Consider the following 14,870-nt stretch of genomic DNA (forward strand, 5'->3'; position numbering starts at 1 on the left):
CCCCCAGTACCGCAGCTGCATGCATCCCCCAGTACCGCAGCCGCAGCTCCGTAGATCCCGGTACATGCTCCCAGCAGGCAGGACGGATCCGCCGGTCCCTGAGCCCAGAGCAGTCGGATCACCGCAACTGCTGATCTATAGGAGACAGTTTCCTAGGGATGAAGTAACAACCAGCAGGTGGCGCTGCGAGTAGCCGAGGAGGCCGGCATTACTATACAGACACACGCTGTAGGATCAGGTGTGGGCTCCTTTCTCTCCTCCAGCAGGACTCCAGTGTTATAAGGGGGCGGGGCCAGTGAGGCTGAGTGTCCGCCCCCGCCCGTGCCCGGCAGCAGCAGCAGCCACCACACACCTCTCTGCAGTAGCGCAGGCTAGCAGGCTGGTGACGGGGGAGCTGTCAGGTGTCACCCGCGGTCACCGGGAGATGAGAGCCTAGGGCTGCCCCGCTCCTCACACTCCCCTGCGCTTTGTCTCATTCACTGACCGGCAGCGTGACTCTCCTCCATTCAGCTGCCCGGAATCACTGGCGGAGCTCCGGGCAGCAGCTCATGATGTGCCTGGAGAGTGATGGAGCGGGCACCGGGGGCAGCAGCCACGACTGCATCCCGGGAGCGGAGGACGGCGGCGTGGAGACCCTCTCGGGCAGGATGAACCCGGTCACCACCGTACTGGATAATAAATCCCCGGAGATGGAGAGCCCCGGCAGCAAGGACAGCCTCCCCGAGAAGCCCCTCAACCTGCGGCGGGCCCGGGTGGCAGCAGCGGGCATCCTCAGCGTGGGCAACGTGCTCAACTACCTGGACAGGTACACGGTGGCAGGTAAGATGCTGCCATCATAGGGGGTGCATGCTGCAGGAGCTGCCATAGAGCACAGTGCTGGAGATGCATTGTGGTGTGGCCATCATTCATCCCATACATTGTATCACTGCCATAGAATATATAGATGGTGGATACTATCATGTAACAGATAGGGGGGAATGATCCCCTTATTACCTGTCATAACTGCTAGAAGTATAGTGGTGGGTGCATGCAGTATAGTGTCATGTCCACCCCCTCCTCTATTAGGACCCAGTACACACTGTCATCTAAGGTCACCTGCATTGTGTGTAGGAAGCACGAAGGGGTTCAACAATTGAGATGTCTCAAGGTCATACACCTTTTCCCCCAATTCTTACACTTTCCCCATTTCTGGGATGTTTGGATCATTTTGGTTCTTATTATTATATGAGATCCTGGTGTGTGTGCCTATGTATACCACTGCGCATGAAGATATATACCATAGCTCCACTGTAAAGCATGGAGATTGTTACCACATCATCTCTCTAATGAAGATAGGATTTTGCAGCATTGCAGTTCCAAGCTAGAACACATTGAAGGGTGTTTCTAAACTCAAGGCCACCAAATGGGGCAATAGGGCTACCAAGTATCTCAGCCTCCTAGAGATACCTGATTTGGCTAATGTTTTCTGGTCCTTCCAGGTCACTATATGACTATAGATGTTCTCTGGGTGACATATACGTATCAGGCAATGTTAGCTATATTATGCATGGCAATCATCATTTACAGATTGTGGGCATATAATTCCTTATTATTACACTCGCTTTTATGTATGTTTTATGGTGGCCCTTGTAGGTGAAGAATACAAGAACATTGGGGGTCTACTATATGACTTATACCATTAGTGGTAGCTATATGAGTCCCATCCTATGAGGATATGGGTGTTAGTGACCGTAGAGACCACAAGAATGGAATAGTAGGTTGTGTTTAGAAGGCTTATATGGTCTTCATGTAGCACTATAGATGGAGATGAGCTGTCATCTGCACTGTACATGGCTGAATGCCGGGCTATACACCAGGGATCATTGGATTCTTTCCTCTTTTCTATTACTTGTGCACATTCCCAAGTCAATAATGGATTAGAAATCAATCAATAGGATCCATCGCCTGCTCTTATTGATGCTTAGTAGCAGAAGTGTACACTCATTTACTATCTGCATATATGGTGTAGGTAGCTCTTCTGCATGAATGACACTGATATTGTAGCGTATATTTACTCTCACCAGGACACAGACCTCACCACGCCGCTCATGTGAAACCTGTTTGTGTCCGTTCTGCAGTAACACGGATACTTTTAGATCTATTATATTTGCAGTCGCAGTAGTAATAGCTTTCATTGTCGATTCTATTGACAAGTCATTCCATCACGATCACCCATTGTGATTGGTTTAGCCACTGTAATGCTAGGAATATAATAGATGGCGTTCATTTCCCAGCCTCCTTGGGGTTAGCTATATAGAATTTTTATAGAATTATGACAGTCAGGCTATTTTTACACAATGTCATATATATATATATATATATATATATATATATATATATATATATATATAAATGGCCTTTAATATTGATCATGATCGTTATTTATGGACGTCATTATCAGAAAATGGACGTTGTTTATGTGGAAACATAGCCTTACAATGTAAAGCTGTTGACTTCCCTATCATTTATTCAAGTAGCTGATATTTCCAATTCCTGGTTTTCCCAGGCCAGGTACTGTGTAAGACCTATGTGGATTAGGCTGGGTGGACACCGCGTTTTGTGTTTATTTTTGATTAATAATTTATATAGCGCCAACATATTCCGCAGCACTTACACATTTTTATGCTTTTTGAACTAATAGAAACCTATATTTGAACATAAATATTGACTTCTATGGTATTACATAGACAAAAGGATTGTTTCCATTTGTTTACATCTCAATGGTTTCAGCTTCATTACTTTTTTTTTTTTTGCTGTATATTATAGCCTAGCAGACTGTGTGATTGTATACAGCAAAAAAGTACACTTTGCAATCCATAAAAAATCTATAATGTGACATAAAATTAAAAATATGTATGTTAAATGCAAACAAAAAAGACAGTGTGAACCCATACTTACCCACCTTACACAGTTGTCAGTTGTCAGGTCCTTGCACAACGTCTTGTGATAATTAAGCTCTTCCCATGAGGGGAAAAACTAGAGCAATGCAATAGTAAATTTGCCAGGGACCAAACTGCTGACACTGTTAGATAGCTGTTAGGTCAAGGAGACACATGGTACCTTTCATATATTCGTTAGTGCTTCCCGAACATAGAAACGTCCTTTTGTTCTCCAGTGAGAAGTGTCAGCAAGCCTTTCCTAGGCTCCTGATCTTCTAAAGGTTGTGCCACCTTCTCCCATCCCTGACCCTGCTTGGATTTGTTTGCCGACTGTCAGACTGGGAGGGTTTAGGTGTCATTCACACGTCCCTAGAATTCCATCCGTACAAGGACGGTGTTCTGCGGACTTGACCCGGGAGCTCCTGGCATCATGGTTAGTTATGATGTCGGAAGCTCCTAAACAGTTTAAGGCTATGTTCACACTACGTAAAGCTACGGACGTAGTTTTAAAGAGTTGAACATAGCCTTATGTGTAATGGGATCCCGGCCAGAGCGTACACACATTGTATACGCTCTGGCCGGGATCCCATGCGGGGCCAGAAAAAACTGACATGTCAGTTTTCTGCGGCCAGAATTCCGTGAATTCAGTGAATTCCGGCCGCAGAAAGCCCTGTCAGTGCACACAGTGAAGCGAGCGGCTCCGGCCGCTTGCTTCACTGTGGGCTATGGGAAGCTCTGATGCGGGTGCGTGCTGATGCGCCCGCATCAGAGCTCTGCGGCCGGACGGATCATCTGTCCGGTACTTAAGTACCAAATTTTTTGCGAACGACCAACAATGATTTGAGAACATGTTCAAAAATCAAAATGAACGATTTCTTGATCATCGTTTGATCGTTCGCTGCGTTGACCCCTACGATTATCGTTCGAATTCGATCGTTATCACGCACATTTGCACGATAATTGCTCCGTGTAAACGCAGCATCAGTCTCATCCCCTCCTCTAGCCACACCTGACAAAGATGATTAAGAGGCCCCTCAGCTGTGCCATAATCAAATCTGTGCCCTTTCTGCAGCAAAGTTAAGGGCTATGTTCACACAGTGTATAAACAACGGCCGCTGTATGACATACTGCCATATCGGCCGCAGGAAAATCATTTTATTTTATTTGGATTGCGGGCACATTTGGGTGTGCCTGCAGTCCAATTAAACATAGAGTTCAATGCAATGTACGGCCGTTAGAACGGCCAAACATTGTGTGAACAATGGCCATTGTTCACACTCTAGCGGCCGGAAATATTATTGTCAATTATTTCCGTGGCCGTATGTAAACAACAGCCATTGTTTAGTACGATGTGAGAATGGAACGGGCGGCATTGCATTGATTTCAATTAAATTCTGCCTATGCTGAAAAGAACGGCCGCTGTTTTTGTTGAAAAATAATAAAATGGTGTGAATAAAAAATAATACATGGTGTATTTAAGGGTGTACATACCCTTAAATCACCAGTAATTTCCTATGTAGACAAACTGTGCAGCGTGTGAATAAGATTTGTTCTAATCCCATCCACATGGCTACTACTTTATTACACTGCAGATTTTCTGTCCTGCGTCCAGTCACCCTGAGTAGCCCAGTAGGACTAAGTTTCTCTAGCTATATAGAAGATATTGTGGATAAGTCATGTATTTTTAAAGCCTTGCCTTTAACAATGCATGCAAATATTATTTTTAATGCAATTACCACTAGTGTTGTCTATAGCCTAAGTATAATATAGTATTTAAAGGGGTACTCCAGCGGGGGGGCACTTTTGTTTTGGGACCGGGGAGGAGGTGGCCTAGGGAAAAGATGTACACTCACCTCCCCGGTTCCAGCGGCGGGTCCCGCATCGCGGCGCTCCAGTACCCGGTTCCCGGCCGCTTCCGGGTGTCTGACGGGATCCGTTTCAAGTCTCGGGCACCGGAGCGCCGCGATGCGGGGCCCGCCGCTGGAATCGGGGAGGTGAGTGGATGTCTTTTCCCTAGGCCACCTCCTCCCTGGTCCCAGCACAAAAGTGCCCCCCCCCCCCCCCCGCTGAAGTACCTTTTTAAATGATTTACTCAACTATAGATTATAGGTTTAACAGAAGAAAGGTCACAGAGCAGTTAAATATGTATAAGACTACTTTGCACAAATTATTGCCAAATTTTTTTGGGCTTGGTTATGGGTAGCGTAGTGAACTAAGGCTGCCTGGAAAACATAGAGACACATAGTATTTCCATCAGTATTTTGATCAGTCTTTTTTCCATCAAAATCAGGAGGGGAACTGAAAGGGCAAAATTATAATGGAAAGATTTTCCCAGTTTCTGTGTTTTTTTAACCCACTCCATAGGCTGTATCCATGTTTTTCAGGCAACTTTAGGGCTTTATCTAACTTCTGCAGGCACTGCTAATTTAATGCCACATGCTCAGGTTCGAGCATGCTTGAAGTTTGCTCAACTCTAGTTTTGGGTAAGTATTACTGGTAGGTAATTATAACTGTGTAAAGGTATAAATATGTCATTGTCTATATGACTACACTCTATGGTTTAAAAAAAATGCTTGACAAAGTTTGCAAAAGGAGGTGGCCAATGAGACACCTTGAAGCCATAGTTAGTGGATCACCATCAAACTTGTTTCTGGACTAGTCCATTTATTGGCTTAGTACTATAGTTTATATTGTATATGCTTAAAGGGGCTATCCAGCGAAAATCTTTTTCTTTCAAATCAACTGATATCAGAAAGTTATATAGATTTGTTATTTACTTCTATTAAAAAATCTCAAGTCTTCCCATACTTATTAGCTGCTGTATGTCATGCAGGAAATGTTGTTTGTATTTTCAGTCTGACACGGTGCTCTCTGCTGACATGTCTGGCCGAGACAGGAACTCTGTCTCGGTTCTCTATGAATCCCCATAGAGAACACTATTCATATGGTCACTGGAAGTGGACAACATCTTCTCAGCATATAATAGTGGTTTATGGATTGCATTTCTGAATGAAACATAATAAATAATTTAATATCAAGTTTCACATCTCCGATTTTGCTTGATTCTCCTGTCTGCATTATATTGGGTGGTAGTGTTCTGTGCTTAGTGCTTTAAGAATTCCATTACACTGAAATCATATTCTATCGTTTTTAAAAGAAAATGATGTATAAATGGCCGGGAATTTGCTGACTAAAGGGAAATTTATACTTGTATTCAAGTAATTAACTTTGAATATGTAATGGATTTTAGTAAAGCATTGCCAATATTAACTGCTAAAGCTGTAAATGTGTCTAGACTAAACACAACACAACAGTGTGTACAATTTAATATAGACTTATAATATAACTCTAGAATAGGATTGTATCAAGTATACTATCTGTAGTTTTCCAACCTGACCCAACTCTCCAGGTGCCAAAAAAGTTAATAAATATATAGGATTATTAAAGGGGTTGTCCAGCGAAAAAACTTTTCTTTCAAATCAACTGGTTTCAGAAAGTTATATAGATTTGTTATTTACTTCTATTTAAAAATCTCAAGCCTTCCCATACTTATCAGCTGCTATGTGTCCTGCAGGAAATGTTGTTTCCAGTCTGACACAGTGCTCTCTGCTGCCACTTCTGTCCATGTCAGGAACTGTCCAGAGCAGCAGCAAATTCCTATAGAAAACCTTTCTTGCTCTGGACAGTTCCTGTCTCAGACAGAGATGTCAGCAAAGAGCACTTTGTCAAACTGGAAAGAATACACCACTTCCTGTAGGACATACAGCAGCTGATAAGTATAGGAAGACTTCAGATTTTTAAATAGAATTACATTACAAATCTATATAACTTTCTGAAACCAGTTGATTTGATTGAAAAGGATTTTCACTGGATACCCCCAATAATAATAATAATAGCTAATAGCTATAGTCAGAAACTTTACATACTGTAGGTGTATATTATTGGGGAGTAAATGTGGTATCTCTAAAGTACAATAGCTATCTCCTCTCCGGTATCATTAAATATGGTTGTTATTGGTTTCCACAGAAACAAACAGACTCTGGTTCTCTCTAAGACCTCAGCTTGGCCCCTTTCCCTTAGGGCGCCATTGATGATATCATAATTGTACACCTAGGGAATCCTCCAACAATCCTGTGTAAGTTCAGTCATGTGTTGGTTGGTCAATAAACTACTTCTCAGTCCTTTTATGTGGCATGAGGTCTGTATCCACTGTTGTATATCGGTAGGTGTTTATGTGAGTACTTTGCATTTTAATGAAATAAAAGCGAGTGTGTATTTGGCAGTGCAGGTTCTCCGGTCCATGCTGTGAAGTAGTTACCATAGTCTGTCTCTCACAGATGTCGTCTGTCTGAGTGTATGTGCAGGAGTCCAGTTGAATCTATATTAAACTCAACTCCATTTACAATATGCAATATCCCTGTTGTAACCTTTTAAGATTTAGCTTATTAGCATTGTTTTTTGTATTTGTTGTGTATGTAACGTTTTCCTGTGTTTATAGCTGGCACATTGTAGCTTTTACATAAATGTTAGATTGCCTTTAAATACATCTCTAAAGTTAAACATATATCAGTTGCCCCTAGCAACCAATCAGATTCCACCTTTCATTTTCCAAAGAGTCTGTGAGGAATGAAAGGTGGAATCTGATTGGTTGCTAGGGGCAAGTGAGACAATTCTACTTTACACCATGTTTGATAAATCTCCCCCCTTAGTGTTACATTAAGGGTATGTTCACACTGAGTAAAATAGGCGGAATCCATGTCACTTCTTTGAGCGGAGAGCGGCAGCGGAGGAGTACGCGCTCTCCCATAGAGATGCTATGACACACTGAGGCAGGTGGAATTCCGCAGTGGAGAGTTTCACCTATTTTACTCATTGTGAACATACCTTAAAGGGGTATTCCCATCTGAAAAAGTTTTGGACCGGTATCCACAAGCAGGAGCACTGGGGGTCTGACCACTTGGGCCCCCTACAATCCCAAGTAGGGCCACTGAAGAGAGCCAAATGCAGCTCTCAGCTCTCTTATTGGCCTTTGGTGGCTCCATAGAGAATGAATATGTAACGCCCGGAGTAGTGGATCCACTGGACCGGCACCAGCGATGGCACAAACCTCACCAGGGAGCGGAGTCTAAGGGGCCGCTGGTTTTCACCAGAGCCCGCCGCAAGGCGGGATGGACTTGCTGCGGCAGGCGACCCCCAGGTCGCTACCCCTGGCTTGGTTGCTGGTGTCGGCAGGCGAGGCGTGGCAGGAGATGGCACAGGCAATAGTCTGCAGATGAGAGAGCACGTGACAGGCTGGACACGGGAACAGGTGGAGTGACAGGGGAACAGGAACCAGGAACAGGGACTTGGGACCAGGTAACGGACAGGACTCAGAAACAGGGACTTGGGACCAGGTAACGGACAGGACACAGGAACAACAGGGAGCTGGGCCAAACGCTATGGGAAGCATGTAGAGGCTCCAACACAGGGAACAGGGCAAGCTGGGATTTATAGGGGAGTGATTAGGTGCAACTCCCAATTAGGAGCGCACTGCCCCTTTAAATCTGAGACAGCCGGCGCGCGCGCGCCCTAGGAGGCGGGGACGCGCGCGCCGGCCGGCACAGCGGGAGACAGGAGCGTGGAGAGGTGAGGCGCCCCCCGGGGCCGAGGTGATAGCAGCGCCGGGTCCCCGACTATGGACACCGGCTGCTGCATGGGGCAGGAAGCGGTCGCGGCGGCGGCCCGGAACGCGGGACGCCGCCGCGGCTGTGACAGAATAGAGCAGGGTGAGCATGTACCTGTAGCTCCATTCAGTTAGGAATTTGGGGTTCCTGTACTCAAGATCGAGGAGGGTCCCAGCAATTGGACTGGACCCCTGCAATCTCTTAGTTATGCCCTATCCATAACCTATACAGATGGAAATACCCCTTTATCATGCTGGAATCTAAAATGTTTTAAAAACACATAATAAATTTGGATCAAGGCATGTACATAATTTTTTCGCACAAATTTGAACATTCGCTATTAGAAATGAGCGAACCTGGAGTCCATCCGAACCCGAACTTTCGGCACTTGATTAGCTGTGGCTGCTGAACTTGGATAAAGCCCTAAGGCTATGTGGAAAACATGGATATAGTCATTGGCTGTATCCATGTTTTCCAGACAACCTTAGAGCTTTATCCAAGTTCAGCAGCCCCAGCTAATCAAATGCCGAACGTTCGGGTTCGGATGGAGTCGAACCCGAACCTGGTTCGCTCATCTCTATTCGCTATAGTAAATCTGCCCTGTTGGCTCATCTAATTGAAAAACAGATTACGCAGTCAGACTTGATGCTTGATACTCTGTTTAGTAGATTGTAACAGACTTCAAGTTCTTCCCTTCCCTGGAAGTCTCCAGGTTGTGTCTGCAGAGTAGTAGTCGGAAATGGGAACTATGTAATAGAAGCTAAGCAGGTAGGAAGGGATGTAGATCACGGCAAAGGAATGTCTCCCTTTAAGCATGTGGAATGTGGTAGGAATGTTTTAATCACGGGTGACACTCCTGCTTATATTTTCTATGATCCCTTATGAGGTTGTGCTAAGACCTGACTCTGGATAGTAGTAATTAGGCTCATTTTTAATAATTACTTAGATTCTGCTGGATTATATTACACCCATCTGCTTAAAGGTTGTGAGACGTAAACTTGTGTAAACACTGTGCATCAGAAGAGACAGCAGGTAGTTCAGTGTACATTCAGTAACAGGCAGGACAGCATTCCGTATGAGCTTGGTGAGCAGAACAGGGCCAGTGGCATGTCCACCCAGTGTACTTGTCTGTGACAGTGACTCAGACAGGGAGGTGTACACTGTAAATCTGATTAACACTAAGTAATCTGATTACAGTGGATACACCATCGGCTGTTCAATGAATTCATTCATGCCGTATGGCTCTGTGAATAAAGTTAAATACAGATGTAGCAGAGCTGAATGTGTTTCTTAGGTTGTTAACTGTTATGTGCATGAGTAAAATTGCAGCCCGATTTTATTCTGTGTGAAATATTCTTTATGGACCTGCTGCTTTGCCAGAATGGACCTGCGGGTTGCTGGGTCCTACCTAGTTCTGCATGTGTCTGCATATAACAAAAGAAATGCTGACTATATCAAATATTTTTGTCTTTATATCAGCGTTTAGATACAATTTGCTTAAGGGTTTGACAGTCATTTTTATGTAAGTGCGTGTGTCCTATGTATGCAGTCATTGGAAAGATCTCGGGTCAAGTCAGGTAGTTAACCTTAGGCAAAGCACCAGTCATAAGCAGCAGTTTTGGATTATGTAAGTAAAAGACCAAGCAGGAGATGTATTAAGACTGGTAATTGGTCTTAGGTTATATTATTACTACAGAAATGGGCCGTCATTGAACAGCAAACGGCATCCATCTTTTTATAATGACACCTGCGAATAATCGTCATGATCACTATTTGTGGCGGTCATTGTCAATAGATGACTGCCTTTTGCCCTTAAATAATGGCTGAAGTGGTATATTCTCTCCAGTCTGACACAGTGCCCTCTGCTGCCACCTCTGTCCATGTCAGGAATTGTCCAAAGCAATAGCAAATCCCCACAGAAAACCCCTAATGTTCTCCAGACTGGAAAGAATACACCACTTCCTGCAGGACATACAGCAGCTGATAAGTACTAGAAGACTGGAGGTTTTTTAACAGAAGTAAATTACAAATCTCTGGCACTTTGTGGCACCAGTTGATTTGAAAGTATTTTTTTTTTTTTTTGCTGGAGTACCCCTTTAAGGCTGGGTTCACACTGCGTTTTTGCAATCTGTTTTTTTCTTTTGAAACGGATGAAAAAAAAACATATGCATTTCTGTGTATCCGTTTTTCTATTGACTTCCAGTATATAAAAAAAAAATAATCAAAATGGATCAGTTTTTTTTAACGGACACAAAAAAATGCATGTTTTTTCATAGTTTTTTTGAAAAAACGTATGAAAAAAAAACAAATTGCAAAAACCCAGCCTAATTTGGACTTTTTCCAGAATAATGTGGTCAAACACGTTTTTGCGTACTTAAAAAAAAAACATGTTTCGACCAGTTTTTTAAATAATGTAAGTCAATTAAAAATGGATTCTGCAGTATGACTTACAACCGCATCCGTTTTTACGGTCGTTTTTTTTCTTTTCTTTTAATGCATGCATTAAACGGACAACTAAAACACAGTGTTGACCTAGCCTAACAATAGCTTCTGCAAAGCTCCATAGACATTAGATCATTGGCAGAATCAATCAGAATGCTTGGCTATCCTTGAAGAACTGTAGCCAGTGACAGCTCAGACTGCTCTCACATCTTAATACCTACATTAATACCTGTGTTGATTTTAGCGCAGGGTCCTAGGGGAATTGGATTTGCTCTTGGCCTGTCGTAGAGACCATCCGAATCCTCTTATAGTCCTCACATTATCTCTCTTCGACGCCTGGTTCTGTTTGTTGCCAATATGCGGCCTGAAATGATGATTCTTAAGCAAAATAGGATAAAGTGCATTGTTAACCAGTTTAAATACTGAACTTTCTAAGTCACTAAATATGCAGCACAAGTTGTTTCATCTGTATTAGGCGATTTCTCTCCGCTATGAAACAAGCCAAGTTTGTGCACATCTGGGGCTTGTTTTAAAGGCAGAAATCTTTTTCAATATGGATTTCTGGCTCACTCCACGGACTGTGTGAGCGAGTCATTGATATAAATTGGGTTGAGCTAAAGGGTAGTAAAACTGAATACTTGATGTAGGAAACAGCTATTATTTCCAGGCAGTGTTTATAGTGATCAATGCCATTGATATGTCGTATGTATTATCTGCCGAGCCAAGTAACACACAACATGTTCCTCTGAGATTTCCCATACTACTTACATATGATTATGTTTAGGCGTGCTGAGGTCAAGAGCACAAATGGATCTTTGATCACAGCCGCTCATTCCAAGGTTTATTTTGGGGGTTCAGCTTGAAATAAAGACCGAGGAAATAATGCAATGGTTACCCTGGGGGAAGAGTAGTTTGTAGTGCTGCTTTCTAAGCACTTATCTTGTACTTATGTTAAACTTTTTTTTTTATAGAATGTTTAGTGATTTTTTTTTTTTAAATAAAGTTTTAAAATAAAAAGTATCAACGATATACAAATTACATAGGATGGCGACAACTCTCCTTCATCCCTTCCCTGCACACTGGCGTTTGCACAGGTCAGAAAACATGCCTAGAAAACTCTCCCATAGATGTCAATAAGTAATCTCCAGACTATTGGTCCTCATGGTCCATATGGCTGCTTTAAAGCATCTATCGAAATACATAAAGTCCCCCTTAAATATGAGCTTTTATTAGATATACTTTAAAAAATATATTCATAAAGCCCAAGAAAATAGATATAGCCTTATATCTAAGGGTACTATTAGACCGGCCTATAGGGGCCCAATAACAAGTGTACACCAGCGCCGATCTGCTAGATCGGCACTCGTTTACTGGGCCTATTACATGGCCCGATAATTGTTTAACAAGGGCTGCAAGGACATAGTTACTGATGTCCTTGCAGCCCTTGCTTTAACTGTATACATTACCTATCCACGCTCCAGGGCTGCTGCGGTCCGCTTCTCCTTGGGTCCTGCGCACTCTAACTTCAGAGCGGCCTGTCAGCTGATAGGCGACTCAGCCAATCACAGGCTGCGGTGGTCCCGGCCTGTGATTGGCTTAGCGTCAGCTGACAGGCCACACTGAAGCTAGAGCGCGCGGGACCCAGGGAGAAGCGGACCGCAGCAGCAGCCCTGGAGCGTGGATCGGTAATGTATATCGTCAGTCGCCAGCCGCTCACCGCTATTACACGTAGCGATACGCGGTCGGCGCCCGACAATTATAGGTTCTAACCTATATCAACGATCAGCCAATGATCGTTGTCATCGGCTGATCGTTGTATATATTACACGGAGCTATAATCTGCCCGATTCGGCCGATTGATCATTCCGTGTAATAGTACCCTAAGTCCCTGCATCTATATCATTTGAAGTCATAAAGAGTAAATTTAGGTAACTTTAGGGTTTCTATAGGGATAGATGGCGTTTGAAGTGGAAGTGCCGTTATCTCCGCTGTAAGGTAGGGAGAGTGTGTACTGGACAGTGGCTGTTTACATCACATGGCATCTGAATGATTTATTCCGTACAATGTACCCATTACAGTGATATCCATTACCTATTGTGGGAAAAAATGCTAAATAGGTGCCCATTAATTATCTCCTGCAGCTAAACATAGCGGCCTCCGTCACCCATAGGGTCCCAGTGTAAAAATATAAAAAGCTTTAACATAGTCTTTTTTAATAGACTACATGAGATGTAATAGTATAATCTTTTTGCACATATACTGAGGTATGCTGGCCAGATGGAGGCCAAAGGACACCTTTTTGACTTTTGTGAGGTTACTCTTGGACATTCTTAGTCCTTAGTTGGGCATGCATGCTAAATCTCCATCACGTATGACGTGAATAGCCCCTATTTAGCCCCTAAATGGGATGTATGTGTCATTTTACTTGTATGAATACAAAGGGATAGAGGGACACCTCTGACTCCCTGTGTTAACATTATCCAAAGACTTAGATGTATGATACACTACTTTATGGATTAACATCTTATAAGTGTATCATACATCTAAATTTTCGGATAATGTTACCACCAGGAGTCAGATGTTCCCAAATTGCTGGGTCCTCAGATGCCATATTGACCTAGCAGTATGGCTCGGACGGGTGTTTCTTTGAAAACAATGGAGCAAACTTTTTCTAACACTATCCAGTCTCTAATGTAAAGTAAAACAAAGCAATACAGGCTGCTCAAATAAGCAATAACAGTCCATCGGCTCCCAGCGAGGAAAATGATGTGCTGAGGTTAATAGAGAAGAGTATTAGAAAACCTGGTGTAGACCACCTTTGTCTTCCTTTTTATTTTTTGTATTAACCTATAACTTTGAGCATGCCAAAACCTTCACAATGCTAAAAAAAGAGAGAGAAAAAATATATAAAAGGAGCCTGGTCTGGTTATATTGGACTTGCATTTGTTGAGTTCTTTTCTATTCTGGACACATCTTCTATAGCATCCATGCAGTTGAATATGGTGTCCATAAACGCAGTTCGTGCCTAATGAATAAACAAGTACAGCCTCTAATGGTGGCATTTTCTGTGATCAAAAGGCTTGTTCATGTAATTACAGCTGTAATGCACTTTGCTAGTGTCCTCGTAGTCCATAAAGTCTGCCCAGTCTGCTAATAAGATGGCTATTGTCAGAGGAAAAGATTAAACAAAATCCCAGGATTGCCGTGATAATGTAATCACAAGAATACAGTGACTACTCTATCGGACCATCATATAGTGAGAGCTCTGTTTTCATTCATTACAGCTCTTCACTTCAGATCAGCAAGTAGCGCATGGGAAAACAAATGGCGACATTCGTGTCCACAATGAATGGAGTATTTCTGTCTCGTTTTGTCAGTAATATAGTATATTTCTTAACTCCAAAAATATCTCTCAGATTTATCTTTAACACTTGTGTTACCATGAATTGGAAATGTTAAACTCCCTAATTGTAGAGTTATTGACTCTTGACCGAGGAACAGGGGTGCTTAAATTAAGGAGCCAGTTAGACATTTAGACATCAAAAGCAAAACTACAGTAAAGGCTCTTTTACACGGTCTGATTATCGGCCACGAGCGTTCCTAGAAACGGTCATTAGACCTATAATCGTCCAGTGTGAACTTTTTGTGTTTAAAAAGATGTCCGTTATTGCATAATTTTATGAGGCTTGACTAAAATGCATTGAAGTCTATGGAATAACGGACGTCTTTTTTCACACATTGTATTGAATGACGGACGTCTTTTGAGCCGCGCGTATTCAAAACAATGTGTGAAAAAGATGTCCGTTATTCCATAGACTTCAATGCATTTTAGTCAAGCCTATTAAAA

The 14,870-nt window shown here is 42.9% G+C and overlaps 1 protein-coding gene across 4 annotated transcripts in view; it reads left to right on the top strand.

The window, feature by feature from the left end:
- The first annotated feature begins 351 nt into the window (after positions 1-351).
- Positions 352-14,870, top strand: part of SPNS2 (SPNS lysolipid transporter 2, sphingosine-1-phosphate) — a 104,111-nt gene continuing 89,592 nt past the window's right edge. For all 4 annotated transcript variants that reach the window (XR_011363194.1, XM_069971148.1, XM_069971149.1 and 1 more), the window contains exon 1: positions 352-819. Coding sequence is in view for 3 of the 4 variants with exons in the window: in XM_069971148.1 (XP_069827249.1) it covers positions 549-819 (271 nt within the window). In the remaining variant the exon portion in view is untranslated. The remainder of the gene's footprint in view (positions 820-14,870) is intronic.

This window comes from Dendropsophus ebraccatus, chromosome 5 (assembly GCF_027789765.1).
Source record: "Dendropsophus ebraccatus isolate aDenEbr1 chromosome 5, aDenEbr1.pat, whole genome shotgun sequence".
NCBI classification, from domain to species: Eukaryota; Metazoa; Chordata; class Amphibia; order Anura; family Hylidae; genus Dendropsophus; species Dendropsophus ebraccatus.